This window comes from Sander vitreus, chromosome 19 (assembly GCF_031162955.1).
Source record: "Sander vitreus isolate 19-12246 chromosome 19, sanVit1, whole genome shotgun sequence".
Taxonomy (NCBI): domain Eukaryota; kingdom Metazoa; phylum Chordata; class Actinopteri; order Perciformes; family Percidae; genus Sander; species Sander vitreus.
Genome location: NC_135873.1, coordinates 4,131,768 through 4,147,937, shown reverse-complemented (window position 1 = coordinate 4,147,937; position 16,170 = coordinate 4,131,768). Strand labels below are relative to the sequence as shown.

General features: G+C 40.0%; 1 protein-coding gene across 4 annotated transcripts; it reads left to right on the top strand.

The window, feature by feature from the left end:
- Positions 1–124: 124 nt before the first annotated feature.
- On the top strand, positions 125–16,157 carry LOC144534032 (uncharacterized). 4 transcript variants are annotated; one of them, XM_078275657.1, is made up of 29 exons: positions 125–222; positions 2,680–2,897; positions 3,001–3,356; positions 3,496–3,577; positions 3,674–3,759; positions 3,880–3,964; positions 4,056–4,135; positions 4,220–4,315; positions 4,711–4,804; positions 4,902–4,975; positions 5,396–5,479; positions 5,875–5,962; positions 6,776–6,861; positions 6,982–7,066; positions 7,158–7,237; positions 7,322–7,417; positions 7,813–7,906; positions 8,004–8,077; positions 8,498–8,581; positions 8,977–9,064; positions 10,424–10,509; positions 12,087–12,185; positions 12,541–12,639; positions 12,846–12,950; positions 13,288–13,383; positions 13,861–13,962; positions 14,054–14,225; positions 14,341–14,367; positions 14,748–16,157. In XM_078275657.1, exons 3-29 carry the CDS (start codon positions 3,087–3,089, stop codon positions 15,266–15,268), a joined length of 3,033 nt encoding a protein of 1,010 aa, XP_078131783.1. In that variant the 5' UTR covers positions 125–222; positions 2,680–2,897; positions 3,001–3,086; the 3' UTR covers positions 15,269–16,157. The 4 variants fall into 4 exon arrangements, with proteins under 4 accessions (XP_078131783.1, XP_078131784.1, XP_078131781.1 ...); XM_078275658.1 differs by having other exon boundaries at positions 126–222; positions 10,457–10,509; positions 12,846–12,980; XM_078275655.1 differs by having other exon boundaries at positions 126–222; positions 12,846–12,980.
- The last annotated feature ends 13 nt before the right edge of the window (positions 16,158–16,170 follow it).

The window sequence follows — 16,170 nt, the reverse complement described above, 5'->3', positions numbered from 1 at the left end:
CAAGTTTTTTTTTTTTAATCAACCACTTGAATAGTTTTTTATTGTGCAACATTTTGATGAATCATGGCTGGGCTGAGAAGAAGCAGCTTCTTGGAACTGAGTGAAAAAGCGCGCGGTTGGCGGGTTTTTCACTTTTCTTACCCAGAAATGAAACTGAAAGCAGAAAAAAGTACGCTTCCAAACATCACAGTTGTGGAGAACTGAACAGAAGAGGACCACAGGGTATGCAATACATTTTCTTTTCTATGCTATTTAACGAGCTGATAATGTGCAGAGGACAAGCTTTTTAAGTCTGTGGGTTGCATAACAGGTAAGCTTGTTCAAAAATAACGGAAAAGTTGTCAATTTTGGTCTTCGTGATGTTTGCGGTGATATTAAATCAGTTTAAGTGCCACGGCCAGATTAAGAAGCTAATGGAGAGATGTCTGTTAATTGTTTTATTCGTTTTGGTAGGTAGCCTTAGCCATCATGTATTAACAGCCTTTAATTAGCTGCTTCTACCATGCACTGTTATAAACAATCTAGTTAAAAAACGAAAAAGGAGTTGCATGTGGTTATTTTTTCTCCTTGCTTTACACTACAAATAGTGACAAATATCTTAAAGGTTACATTATGACTCATCGATGAATCATAAATTCTGACTGATGTTTTTAGTCCAGAGGAGAGCATATCATGTTTCTTATTGAAAGGACAAATAGTTTGGTTGAAATACAGTTTCCTGTTGCAGAGACAGTTGGAGTCAAGTAGTATGGCCCTTGAAATAAAATTGAGAACTGTATAAAGAAATGCATTATGACTCTTAACAGTAAATCAGAGCAAATCAGGATGACTCAGTTATTGCTGGATAATCATATTTACTCTTCTAGGCAAAATTTACAGATCAGGATATTTTTTTCTCTCTCATTCCCTCAAGAGAATTTATGGCAAAGTAACTTTCTTGTAAAATTGACTGAAGTTTTTAAGCAGCTCTGCATCCAACACCAGTAAATCATATAAAAATAAAAGGCCTGTATGTCCAATCCATCTGAGGAGAGCTTTCTAGTATTTGCTCTGCATAGATGGAAGTGATGCCTTGAGTATGAAAAGTACAGCAGTAGAGAGGAGGACGCTGTTGCAACATCACCCTGAGCCTCTTGGTGCAAATTATGATCATTTTCTCCATGCACATGCCTTTATATCAGGGTTTCCACTGGTTCCAAAATTTCCAAATACAAATTTTAGGCCTTAAAAAGTCTTAAGTTCACTTAAGTATTGCGTTTTAGGTCTTACATAATTTTCAACAGGTCCTATTTTTCTTACGTTCATGTAACGCTACCTCGAATGCTCATTGAAATGTTCCTACATTGCTTTAGAATTTTGTGGGGTTGTAGTTCTTTCTTTCTGTCGCTAGTCCAAATATAATTTGCTGTATTATGACTACAAATGAGACCAACTTGCAACTTATTTTGCAGCCAATCTAGACACCAGTCCTATAATGCCAATGGACTCTGACATCTGACATTTTTTTTAATGTTGTGATATAGGTCTTACATTTTATTCATAATGGTCTTCAAAAGTCTTAAATTTGGCTTGGTGAAACCTGTAGAAAACCTGTATATGTGTTAGAGCTGGGCAATATATCGATATTGTGATACGAGACTAGATATCGTCTTAGATTTTGGATATCGTAATATCGTGTTATGACATAAGTGTTGTCTTTTCCTGGTTTTAAAGGCTGCGTTACAGTAAAGTGATGTCATTTTCTGAACTTACCCGACTGTTCTAACTGTTCTATTATTTGCCTTTACCCACTTAGTCATTATATCCACATTACTGATGATTATTTATCAAAAATCTCATTGTGTAAATATTTTGTGAAAGCACCAATAGTCAACACTACAATATCGATGGTATATGTGGTATCGATATCGAGATATTTGGTCAAAAATAGTGTGATATTTGATTTTTTCCATATCGCCCAGCGCTAAATGTGTCAGAAAATAGACATTGCATTCCAAAACTCTTAAGGCCTTTTTATGGTTGTGCGTCAAATCAAAGGCGTACCCCCGCAGACCCCTTTGCGTCTACACCGGACCCTACGCCGTAGCCCGACGCGCACCTCTCGAAAAATGTAACTACACGTTGCAGCGACGCTCGGCCGCGGCTTGGTAGCGTTGCATTTCCCCCGACTCATTTCCTGGTTCTCCTTCTCCATAAACAACATGAAATGAAAGGAGAGGGTTCACTTTTCCTGCTACAGATTTCCCACCGTGGTCAGAAAACACAGGGGAGACACTTTGTTTCTCTCACTATGACTCTAGAGTCGCTAATTGCCGTCACACTCTCACTTCTCCATCGCTCTATCACACACTCCCCCACACACACACACACACAAACATGCTGGCTCGACGCACACACCAGCGCACAAGTATAAACATCAGGTCACTTACGTAGGCTCCGGCGAAAGGCCTTAAGGTGTTCAGTTTACAATGATATAAAACTGAGAGAAGTCCTCACATTAGAGAAACTGGAGAGAGAAATTCTACTTTTATAAATGACTTAAAAACAATGAATCAATGAAAGTTTTGAGAAGCAATTGTTGCGTCTAAAATGTTGTCGCTTCTACTTCTAAATCTGTAGAATGCATAAACAAAAAAATCCCATCTTTGACGGATAAAAATGTGCATTTGACTTCTTCAGATACTCAACAAAACAGACATGAGCCTCCAGGTTTGTCACTGCGGCTGGTCCAAAGTAACAACCTACCATGGCCTGAGAACCCACCAGGGGAAGATGGGATGCACATTGAGGGGTGTGAAGGTGGAAGAGAGTGAACAGCAGTACATGTGGGGACATATTGAACTCACAAACAATCAAAAAGGACTTTGAGCTGGAGCTCTACGCTTCTATCGAGACTGGTGAGTTTTGCACAAAGTTTCCCCCGATACATGTTGTATTTTCACCTAATAAAAAATGTGATCGAAATCAACTCTTTGATTATGTCTCAAACACACACAACAGGCTACTATTCAGACAAGAGCCTCCAGTTTTGTCAATGCGGCTGGTCCAAAGTTACGACTTACCAGGGCCTGAGAACTCACCAAGGCATGATGGGATGCACGCCAAAGGGTGTGAGGGTTGAAGCGAATGAACAGCAGTACATGTGGGGACATGTGGGACTCACAGACAATCAAAAAGACTTCAGGCTAGATGTCAACACTTCTATCAAGACTGGTAAGTTTTGCACAGATGGGATGGGATGCACGCCGAAGAAAACGAGGATCCCAAAGACAGAGCAGTGCGACTGGAACAATCGGGGGGAAGAAGTGGGTCAAAGGAAACATCAGCGAGCTAAGAGAACAACTGTCAAGGAGGAGGTATACTGTACATTCTAGAGGGATATATGGGCAACCAGTCAAAGTTCAGGTTTTTTTAGCACAGCTTTTTAGCAGTGCTAGATAATTATTGTGTCAAACAATATCAAATTACATGCAACTTTCCACCTTAACCTGACAGAATGCGCCATTGCAGCCAAGCACCAACAGCCGTACCATCTCTGCTGAAAAAACAGGCCCAATCAAGGTGGAAAACAAATCATGTATGTACAGGATTATAGTTCAGTCAATATATTTTGCATAACAATCTGAACAATTAAACCGCTGAGATAGAGAATGATTATATTCTGTCACTACAGCTTTTGCAACTCCACAACGCTCTTCCCAAAGAGCCACGCACCCAAAGGCAGGCCATCAGCTGCAGGGTTCCTCCACCCATCTACAGGTAAAACAGCTTCATGAACATCTCAAATTCTCTGACTGTGAAGTGTCAAAGTATGAACAGTATTATAATAGTATTTCGATACTATACTAGTATTTGTTAGTGACCTTTCACCTTTATTAGAGAACAGATAGTAGAGCCTTGACAGGATATTGGAGCCATACTGACTCTGCAACAGCAGCCGCATTTAAGGAGGAGCCCAAAACACGTACGTATGATTATAATTAATCAAAACCAGATTTTCCATAACAATCTTAAAAATAAAGCAGTTGAGACACAGATTGATTCTTTCACTACAGCGACTCTACCACGCTCTTCCCAAAGAGCCACAAACTCAATGGCAGGCCATCAGATGCAGGATTCCTCCACCCATCCACGAGTAAAACATCTATATGAATAGTTCACATTCTCTGAATTCGAAGTGACTAAGTATGAAAAATAACATGAAACTAACATCGTTCAGGTGAATGGATCAGACAGGGAGCATCCAATACCAACATACCCGGTGACAGTAGTCAGACCTAAGAAGAAAGACAGGAAGGACCAAACATTATCACAGGTACTTACCTGTTAGGTTTAAAGCTTTAGTGCGTAACTTTTTGATATTAATAAACGACTGTTACATTCAAGCCATTGCCAAATGAGTTGCTACAAAGCTAATTCAGCTCCACACAACTCTCTCTGTATTTCTCAGTATGGCTGTGTTCAGAAACTTGTGTCGTCCGGTGACTTTCGCGCGCAGAAACTCGACTGAAGATAATGACCTCTTCTGAAGAGTCCATCATGTTTTTTAATCCTCTGTGTCCTCATTGGCTACTAGCAACTGCGTGTTGTCATTACTTAGAATTCCTCATGGGGGCGACAGAAACTACGCACTGTAGCTTTAAACCCACTATTTTAAACTTACATTTTAGTTTTATTATTTTAAGGCTGTTTTTTTTTTTTCTTTATTAGAAATCAGACCATAGAGAGATGGCAGGGAATTGGAGCATCAACAGTTGTACCGACTCTGCAACAGCAGCCACAATCAAGGAGGAGCCCAAGCCACGTATGTACAGGATTATAATTCAGTCAAAACTAGATTTTGTGTAACAATCTGAAAAAAAACAGCTAAGGCTGAGACTGACCATATCCTTTCACCACAGCTTTAGCAATTCCACAGCAGTCTTTCCATACAGCCTCAAACTCAAAGCTGCAGGATTTCTCCACTGGTGTGCAGGTAAAGCAGATTTGTTGAAATTCTGTGAAATGAAACCAAGTTTGTTTTTAGCTGTTTTATTCTTTATATTTACCTTACCATAGTTTATTGTTTAATCGCTGAGTGTTAACAATATAAATGGAATTTGCATTAGGGCTACACAATATATCGCTTTTTTTATAGTGAGTCATCCAGACGCAACGATAAACGCATCAGGAAAGACTACGATATTGCACCCAGGTGCTGGTGCCTTGTGTTCAGTTCAATGTTCCAAAAAACAAAATTGAAAATAATTTCTTTTATTTTCTTTCATTCAACATGCAATGTGCTGTATTATCTGTTAATTCATTGCAAGTAATTGCGATATTTAACAACATTATGGCATATTTTCCTCATATGGTGTAGCCCTAATTTACATCTTATTCGGTTTTTATCTTTCAGGTCAATAGATCGGTCGGGGAGCGTCCAACTGTCCCCCGGAAAACAGTAGTCCGACCTAAGGAGAGGGATCACACATTATCACAGGTACTAGACTGTTTATTTTAGACATTTTTTTTTTTTCAGGGCATTTTAGGCCTTTATTTGACAGGACAGCTGAAGACATGAAAGGGGAGAGAGAGGGGGGAACGACATGCAGCAAAGGGCCGCAGGTCGGAGTCAAACCCGTCCCGCCACGTCCGGGAGCAAACCTCTATATATGGGCGCCCGCTCCACCAACTGGGCTATCTGGGTGCCCAACATTTATTATACATAGATATGTTATAATTTTCAAGTATTTTAGGCACCTTTTTTAGTTATTTTATCCTTATATCTGCCTCGTTTTTTCAACATTTTGTTGATTGTGATATGCACCACTGTTTTAATGGGCTAAATGGATTCCATCAGTATTCTATTAGTAACGAGTGCTTAACATCTTCCAGGTGAAGAGTTTGGTCAGAGAGCGTCCAACCACCACAGACCCAGCAACAGTAGTCCAACCTGAAGGGAGAGGATCCAACATTGGCACAGGTACTAAACTCTTAAGTGTTTAAGGCTCTATAATTCATTTTCAAAGTTTTCAGGTGCAGGATGGGAAAGCTTGGAGTCAGGTTAGTACTTTATGTGAACTCTTATGTTTATTTACAACTGCTTATGAGTATTTGTAGACCTTGTTGTGTCAGATGCGTCATTTTTGACACTGACAGTGTTTTGTAACTTTTACCCAATATTCAATGCCAACAGATTTGACCCCTACTCAGCAGATGTTTCCCTGTACTGTATGTCACCTTAATATCTGCGTAGGATAAAAGCAATTCGGCACAAGCCTAGTACAGCACAAGTGCTTCTATTGTATTGTTTTTTACAAGTAGACCGACAAGCAGGGTTTTTAAACTTTAAATATGTTTCTTATCTCTCTTAAACACAGAGAGGATCAATTCTTGTTATTGGGGCTGGCTAAAACATCTTTGGGGGGGGCGCCAAAAATTCCTCTATGCATGTACAACCCTGACAAGTATTCACTTTTACAACCTTTAGACACATTTGGATAACCTAAACCTGCATGTGCCAGTTTCACCGAGCATCGACTCTGCAACAGCAGCCACAATCAAGGAGGAGCCCAAATCACTTACGTACAGGATTATAATTCAGTCAGAACTAGATTTTGGATCCTATCTTACACCCGACGCAGTGCAAAGCCCGACGCAAGTGTCTGTGCTAGTTTAAGACCGACCAATTTCTCACCCAGTGTCGTTTAAATAGCAAATGCACCTGCACCCATCTGTGCGCCCACCTGTGCGCCCATAGAGAATGATAGAGAATGATTATATTCTGTCACTACAGCTTTTGCAACTCCACAACGCTCTTCCCAAAGAGCCACGCACCCAAAGGCAGGCCATCAGCTGCAGGGTTCCTCCACCCATCTACAGGTAAAACAGCTTCATGAACATCTCAAATTCTCTGACTGTGAAGTGTCAAAGTATGAACAGTATTATAATAGTATTTCGATACTATACTAGTATTTGTTAGTGACCTTTCACCTTTATTAGAGAACAGATAGTAGAGCCTTGACAGGATATTGGAGCCATACTGACTCTGCAACAGCAGCCGCATTTAAGGAGGACCCCAAAACACGTACGTATGATTATAATTAATCAAAACCAGATTTTCCATAACAATCTTAAAAATAAAGCAGTTGAGACACAGATTGATTCTTTCACTACAGCGACTCTACCACGCTCTTCCCAAAGAGCCACAAACTCAATGGCAGGCCATCCGATGCAGGATTCCTCCACCCATCCACGAGTAAAACATCTATATGAATAGTTCACATTCTCTGAATTCGAAGTGACTAAGTATGAAAAATAACATGAAACTAACATCGTTCAGGTGAATGGATCAGACAGGGAGCATCCAATACCAACATACCCGGTGACAGTAGTCAGACCTAAGAAGAAAGACAGGAAGGACCAAACATTATCACAGGTACTTACCTGTTAGGTTTAAAGCTTTAGTGCGTAACTTTTTGATATTAATAAACGACTGTTACATTCAAGCCATTGCCAAATGAGTTGCTACAAAGCTAATTCAGCTCCACACAACTCTCTCTGTATTTCTCAGTATGGCTGTGTTCAGAAACTTGTGTCGTCCGGTGACTTTCGCACGCAGAAAATCGACGGAAGATAATGACCTCTTCTGAAGAGTCCATCATGTTTTTTAATCCTCTGTGTCCTCATTGGCTACTAGCAACTGCGTGTTGTCATTACTTAGAATTCCTCATGGGGGCGACAGAAACTACGCACTGTAGCTTTAAACCCACTATTTTAAACTTACATTTTAGTTTTATTATTTTAAGGCTGTTTTTTTTTTTTCTTTATTAGAAATCAGACCATAGAGAGATGGCAGGGAATTGGAGCATCAACAGTTGTACCGACTCTGCAACAGCAGCCACAATCAAGGAGGAGCCCAAGCCACGTATGTACAGGATTATAATTCAGTCAAAACTAGATTTTGTGTAACAATCTGAAAAAAAACAGCTAAGGCTGAGACTGACCATATCCTTTCACCACAGCTTTAGCAATTCCACAGCAGTCTTTCCATACAGCCTCAAACTCAAAGCTGCAGGATTTCTCCACTGGTGTGCAGGTAAAGCAGATTTGTTGAAATTCTGTGAAATGAAACCAAGTTTGTTTTTAGCTGTTTTATTCTTTATATTTACCTTACCATAGTTTATTGTTTAATCGCTGAGTGTTAACAATATAAATGGAATTTGCATTAGGGCTACACAATATATCGCTTTTTTTATAGTGAGTCATCCAGACGCAACGATAAACGCATCAGGAAAGACTACGATATTGCACCCAGGTGCTGGTGCCTTGTGTTCAGTTCAATGTTCCAAAAAACAAAATTGAAAATAATTTCTTTTATTTTCTTTCATTCAACATGCAATGTGCTGTATTATCTGTTAATTCATTGCAAGTAATTGCGATATTTAACAACATTATGGCATATGTTCCTCATATGGTGTAGCCCTAATTTACATCTTATTCGGTTTTTATCTTTCAGGTCAATAGATCGGTCGGGAGCGTCCCAACTGTCCCCCGGAAAACAGTAGTCCGACCTAAGGAGAGGGATCACACATTATCACAGGTACTAGACTGTTTATTTTAGACATTTTTTTTTTTTCAGGGCATTTTAGGCCTTTATTTGACAGGACAGCTGAAGACATGAAAGGGGAGAGAGAGGGGGGAACGACATGCAGCAAAGGGCCGCAGGTCGGAGTCAAACCCGTCCCGCCACGTCCGGGAGCAAACCTCTATATATGGGCGCCCGCTCCACCAACTGGGCTATCTGGGTGCCCAACATTTATTATACATAGATATGTTATAATTTTCAAGTATTTTAGGCACCTTTTTTAGTTATTTTATCCTTATATCTGCCTCGTTTTTTCAACATTTTGTTGATTGTGATATGCACCACTGTTTTAATGGGCTAAATGGATTCCATCAGTATTCTATTAGTAACGAGTGCTTAACATCTTCCAGGTGAAGAGTTTGGTCAGAGAGCGTCCAACCACCACAGACCCAGCAACAGTAGTCCAACCTGAAGGGAGAGGATCCAACATTGGCACAGGTACTAACCTCTTAAGTGTTTAAGGCTCTATAATTCATTTTCAAAGTTTCCAGGTGCAGGATGGGAAAGCTTGGAGTCAGGTTAGTACTTTATGTGAACTCTTATGTTTATTTACAACTGCTTATGAGTATTTGTAGACCTTGTTGTGTCAGATGCGTCATTTTTGACACTGACAGTGTTTTGTAACTTTTACCCAATATTCAATGCCAACAGATTTGACCCCTACTCAGCAGATGTTTCCCTGTACTGTATGTCACCTTAATATCTGCGTAGGATAAAAGCAATTCGGCACAAGCCTAGTACAGCACAAGTGCTTCTATTGTATTGTTTTTTACAAGTAGACCGACAAGCAGGGTTTTTAAACTTTAAATATGTTTCTTATCTCTCTTAAACACAGAGAGGATCAATTCTAGTTATTGGGGCTGGCTAAAACATCTTTGGGGGGGGCACCAAAAATTCCTCTATGCATGTACAACCCTGACAAGTATTCACTTTTACAACCTTTAGACACATTTGGATAACCTAAACCTGCATGTGCCAGTTTCACCGAGCATCGACTCTGCAACAGCAGCCACAATCAAGGAGGAGCCCAAATCACTTACGTACAGGATTATAATTCAGTCAGAACTAGATTTTGGATCCTATCTTACACCCGACGCAGTGCAAAGCCCGACACAAGTGTCTGTGCTAGTTTAAGACCGACCAATTTCTCGCCCAGTGTCGTTTAAATAGCAAATGCACCTGCACCCATCTGTGCGCCCATGGTCTTACAAGGAGGTGTGTTCAGGTGAATTCTTGGCATATTGCTATCTTGAGGCAGTGGGAAGTGATCGTGCCATTGACCAACAAAAACCTGGTCTAAAGTCAATGATGCAGCATTTCATTGTTATTTTAACAGCGCATTAGTAAAATGCGCCTAAGCTTATGCACAGCGCGAATACACTATGCTTGTTACACACACAGGGACGCGTAGCAGCACACAAACATGCTAAAGATCAATAATAAAAATATTACGGTGCAAATCCGCCATCATAATAGCAATGCACCAAGGTCCAAACGTGCCTGACTTTTAAAGGGAATGGGAGATGACACTCTGATTGGTTTATTGCATGTTACGCCCGAAACACACCTATGAATTAATTAAGACACTAAGTACAACCCTTTTGAACCATGCGCCCGGCGCACGGACCCTTTTTTTCCGCCGTTAAACTAGCAAAAGTGGATTCGTACACGCCCTAAACGCTCCTGCGCCAGGTGCTTCACGCCAATGCGCTTAGATCGTTAAAATAGTGCGCAATGTGTGACAATCTGAAAAATAAAGCAGCAAAGGCTGAGACTGACCATCTCCTTTTATTACAGCTTTTACAACTCCACAACTGTCTTTCCAAACAGGGACAAACTCAAAAGCAGGCCATTGGCTGCAGGATTTCTCCACTGGTGTGCAGGTAAAGAAGATTTGTTGGAATTCTCTGACTGTGAACATAAACAAATGAAGTACTTTCCTTTCTTTTATGTAAATTTCATTAACTTTTTTTTAAAGCTGAATAGATCAGTAGGGGAGTATCCAAGATCTTCACCTCTGGCCACAGTAGTGCAGCCTAAGGAGAAGGACAGGAAGGATCACTCACTGTCACATGTATCACACTATGATGATCAAGCTATTTACTGTTTAAGAGCCTCTATTACGATTTCCAGTTGCTCAGTAGGGTGTTCTGTGATTGCAACATCTCTACATTGTCCTCACTTCAAGCTCAAATATAGCATATGAGAAAGAAACCATATTAAAAACAGCTAATGAGCATTTTTAGACCTACCTGTGAGCGACACATCCAGCACCTTTTGCTTCGCCTTCAGCATGTACAGTCATGTGAAACAATTAGGACACCCATGCTAAAGTTGACTAAAAAGAGGAATAAAAAAAATCATCTCTTGGAAATTGATCTTAATGCCTTAATTAAAAAAAATAGGAAAAATCCAATCTTTAAGGACACCAATTTTCTTTGTGAATGAATAATGTATCGTAAATAAATAAATGTTCTTCCTTAAAATACAGGGGGCATAAGTGAGTACACCCCTATGTTAAATTCCCATAGAGGCAGGATTTTTATTTTTAAAGGCCAGTTATTTCATGGATCCAGGATACTATGCATCCTGATAAAGGTCCCTTGGCCTTTGGAATTAAAATAGCCCCACATCATCACATACCCTTCACCATACCTAGAGATTGGCATGGTTTTATTTCAGTTAGCCTAATAGCTGGTTTGATTTGCATTGAGAGATGATTTTATGGAAAGTACCCCATGCCAATCTCTAGTTATGGTGAAGGGTATGTGATGATGTGGGGGAACAAAAACTGTCACAGGTAGTCTTTACTAGGTAAATCTTATTTTTTCCCTCACTGAGGTGCCGGATTTGCTAAAATACAGAAAATGATCAATGTAATGTTGCATTTTCCGGTTTCATTTTTTTAGTCTATATCCACGACGTTCCACTTCTGGGATTGCTCCGTTGCCGGAAATTCCGCTGAATGTCACTCTTTTCGGCCGGATGTCGTTACCTTGCGCTTTCTTAATGTAATTTTTAACTGCGGTGGATTTCTGAGGACTATGGTTAACTGCTCCTCAGATCTCTGCAGGGTAAATCCAGACAGCTAGCTAGACTATCTGTCCAATCTGAGTTTTCTCTCGCACGACTAAAACAACTTTTATTGTGTTCCACAAAAACAAGTTCCTTCCTGAGGCTGTTTTGCAGCGGCACCGTGGCTGTGTCGGGTGCTTAGCACCGCCCAAGACGATTGTGATTGGTTTAAAGAAATGCCAATAAACCAGAGCACGTTTTTCTCCCATCTCGGAATGCTGTGTGGATTCGCCAGACCAAGGTCTAGCAATGCGAGACTACATTTTTTTGTGACCTTGTTTCTAGGCTGTAATGTGCTACCTTTCATACAGTAGCATTAGTTATTATCATATGTTATCATGTTGGTGTATATGTGTTGGATATGTGAGTGCCTAATATCTTTCAGGTGAAGCTATTAGCTCAGAAGCTTTCAGCAGCCACCACAGCCCAGATAACAGAAGTCCAGCCAAAGGAGAAAGAAAGGGAGGATCCAAAACTACCACAGGTACAGTACTAGTGCCTCTATCAGGGCTGTGACCATTTAAAATCGAGCAATTTTAAATTGAAAATCGATCAAAATGAGCTTTCGACTATCTGGACAAAAATCAAAAGCAGGTTCAGTGATTCCCCCAGTATTCTTTTCTCTCTCCACCCACGCTTACTTGCGCACCACAATAAATTCAATCATCTAGAAAATAATCAGCAGGTTAATTGCTGAAAATAATCATTAGTTTCAGCCATAGAATATATATAAAAATAATACAAAATAAATGTCTGTGCAGCTGAATACACAAATTCATTTTTGGACATTTTGTACCAAATGCCTCAAATATTATAACCCTTCCACCTTTCTCTGACAGAATGTACCAGATACCAGAAGTGCCATCACCCAAATGAATCCTGCATCAGGAGAAGCCACAACTGAGGATCCTAAAATAGATTCATCCACTGGCACAAAGGTACAGTTTAATTTTGACTTGCTGGAATGTCTTAAAAGACATTCAGCCTAATACACATTTTCATCTGTTTCTGATATTTGCCCCTTTTTATTATATTACAGCATGTAAACCAAAGTGTTACATGCACACTTTGGTTTAATGTTTCTTTACTGCACTCTTCAGAATAAGCACACGTCTTTTTGTTTTCATTACTTATTGGTGTACAGCTTGCATTGAGTGTGAAGGAACTGGCCCGGATGTTTTCATCTGCAACAAGTGAGGAAACAGCAATCCGACTAAAGGGGAAACACAGAGAGGAAAAACTGTCACAGGTTAGACCCTCTGTAAAAGACGTCACTGGGGTAGGTCACTAGAAAGTAGGAAACATAATACACTGTGGGATTTAATTCAGTATGAATTATGTAATTCTGTTGACCACTAAAAGTCAATCACACGCAGGCCAACTTAACTTTATCTTATGCCAATATGTTCATGTGATAATGTGATAATTCAAGTAATAGCTAATGTGTTACTTGGTTATCATGATGTTTCCAGGTGGTTGCTGAGATGTTAGTAGAGGGGTGGTTGCATGGGTGTTTGACAAGGTAACTAGGTGGTTGCTAGGATCGTTAATTAGTTGGATACTTGAGTACTTATTTTCAATTTCAGGTGAATCTATTTGCTCAGAAGCTTTCAGCTACCACAGCCCAGGAGACAGCAGTCCACCCAAAGGAGAAAGACAAGGAGGTCCAAAATCTAACACAGGTACAGCACCAGTGCCTCTTTAGTTCTGTTTATAGCTACTATTTCATTTCCTAGGATGGCAAAGGTATGGGGAAGGCATGACCAACCCTACTCCCCCTCTGACTGGCTAGTACACATTGTCTTCATTGGTTTGGTTGGTTAGGTTTAGGCAAGAGGAGTGGGATTGGTTAGGGTAAGAATGTCAGGGTCAGCCAATCGGAGGTAGAGTAAGGCAGAGTAGAGCCGGGCATGCCTTTGCCATCCTGGTAGAGTACAGTGCTCCTCGAGGGATGGCAATGTCGGTTTTGTTTAGTACTAATTAATATTAGCATGCTAAAAAAGTCATGCTAGTGGTATCACTCAGACATTACTATAACCTACCCCTAAAAACTATATATCCAATTAGGATAGCAATATACAGTAAGTATATTTCAACTTCATGTGATTGTATGGGTGACATACCATACTCAAAAGCCTTTTTATTTAACAAAAATCAAGGTAAGGCCAGGCAGAAATGCAGCTGACACAGCTGTTAAGGACAAAATCCAGATGAGAGAACAAAAGGTGGCTCAAGGCAGATCATCTGTAAAAGCCTGTAAGGTAAGCTGCAACATTTTGAACTTCTAAGTTTTGTATTTTTTCCTAAATATGACTTGATACCTAAATCAAAGCACTACATTGGCCTTTTCAGGGCAGCTCAGAAGCTAAGCGGCTGGAGATCACCAGTGTCTTCTCAGAAGTGGTGAGAGTTGCAGAGGATGCTAAGCAGAAGTCCCTTGACCGTTCACTGTCCACTCTGAGAACTACAACATCAACCATGATGGAACAAATTCAACAGAATCTGGATAAACTCTCCGCTATTGGCGAGTCCATGCGTTTACCAATCGTTACATCTCATTTGTCTTGTATTTTGTGTTCCAATAGTTGTAATTTACAGTCACTAATTAACTAACAAAATAATGTATGTTTTTCCAACAGAGCTTAAATGGATTTCTACGTTTGCAGGTGCGTATTTCAAATTCAAAAAGAAATTCTAGTATTCTTCAAGTTCTAGAGACATTGAAGAAAGTGTTCTTAGCACATAGCTAATGTTATATTTCTATATATGTATTGTATTATGTTTGCAAAGTATCAGTCAAAGGGCTCATCAACATCATCATCAAATGGGCTAACAGTTTGTAACCAAATAACCCAACAATAATTATAATAATAAAAGTAACACTGGGTCAGCCCATTGTTTTGGGTTTGATTGGTGACCCATTGGTTTGCTACATGGACAAATTTATCCTCGTACTTCTTCTCCGCCATAATCCATTATAAAATATGTGGAACTGAATCCTCTGCACAGTTATATAATTGTTGTATTGTTTTCATCTTAACTGCAGTGGATGTAAAGCTGGATCCAATCACCGCACACAGATGCCTCGTTTCTGTTGATGGGAAGAAAGTGAGTAGCGGAGGAGAGAACCAGGATGCTCCGGGGAGCTTTGGCAGCGTCCTGGGCCTCAACAGGTTGACCTCTGGGAAGTCGTACTGGGAGGTTATTGTCAGCAACAAGACCGGATGGAATCTGGGCGTAGCAAGAGGCGGTGCAAACCGCGAGGGGAAACTCTCGCTGAAACCAGATAACGGTTACTATGTCGTTGAACATTATGAAAACAAGTACGCAGCCCTGACAGCTACACCAGTTTGTCTGTCCCTGAAAGAGAAACCACAAAAGGTGGGAGTCTTTGTGGATTACGAGGAAAGTCTCGTGTCTTTCTACGATGTGACGGCTCAATCTCACATCTACTCCTTTACTGAGTGTTGGTTCACTGGAGAGATCTACCCCTATTTCAGTTTGCACCTTAAAGGAGACGGTCAAAGTGCTAACTCTCTGATTATCTCAACTGTAAAACAGCAGTAATTATGTATGTTATTATAAGGGGGTGTGTGTGCAGTGTGTGTGTGTAACGCAACATCCTTTTGCAGCCTTTTACTTTTTTCATTGCCAATGTTAGTGTTTTATTTTATGTTTGATGTTAGCATTTTTGTTAAAGCTTTGTTGACAGACACAAGAGACAGATGGAAAAGCCAAAATCAAAGCAGCAGCGTACCAGATATCCTGTCTTAACCATGGATGTATTATAAGGACTAGAACCAGTGTTTAAGGCGAGCTCTGTGCATTAGAGACCTCCGCCTTCTTCAGTACTTCAGGTTTAGCGCTCCGCTCACTTGAATGGGGATTAAATTATTTAATCGTGCGGCTCAATCAATTGGCTTTAAAGTCCAGCACCCTTTCTGGTGGCCTAGTCTTTACAAGCTCCAAAAGACTGGATCCTACATTTCCTATAATGCAACTGGCTAAGACTTGGCCTATCTGGTAAATGCATAACCCTCAAGATGAGTAAACTGAACTTATTGTGGTTTTGCCTAATGTAATACAAAGAAATTAGTCTAAGCTAGTTGAGTTCACATCGTCTGCAATTTCTTTCTACATATATGTATTCAAAAGATATTGTTTTTGTACAAATAAGGGTTTTCTATATAATCAGCAATGTGTTTCCTCTGTGTGTTACTGTTAGAATAGATAAGTATTTTAGCTAAATGCTAAACTACTGTTGACTTACATTTCAAACAGGCATTTGGCATTATCCCATAACTTCAACAAAAGTTACACAGTCTTGATAAAGATCAGTATAATATTACAAATGTGTTACTTGGTTATTCTGATGTTTACAATTGTGTATTGATATGCATTTCATGTGTGAGTGGTTGTGAGTATTGATTGTGCATATACAACTCATTTTTGCCACCATCAGTCTGATC

What these genes read in the sequence shown, in the direction of transcription:
- LOC144534032 (XM_078275655.1), top strand. Translation starts at nt 3,087, where the DNA reads ATGATGGGATGCACGCCAAAGGGTGTGAGGGTTGAAGCGAATGAACAG. An exon ending in AGGACCAAACATTATCACAG is followed by an intron (nt 4,316 to 4,710) that starts GTACTTACCTGT and finishes TTTCTTTATTAG; the next exon opens with AAATCAGACCATAGAGAGAT. An exon ending in AGGACCAAACATTATCACAG is followed by an intron (nt 7,418 to 7,812) that starts GTACTTACCTGT and finishes TTTCTTTATTAG; the next exon opens with AAATCAGACCATAGAGAGAT.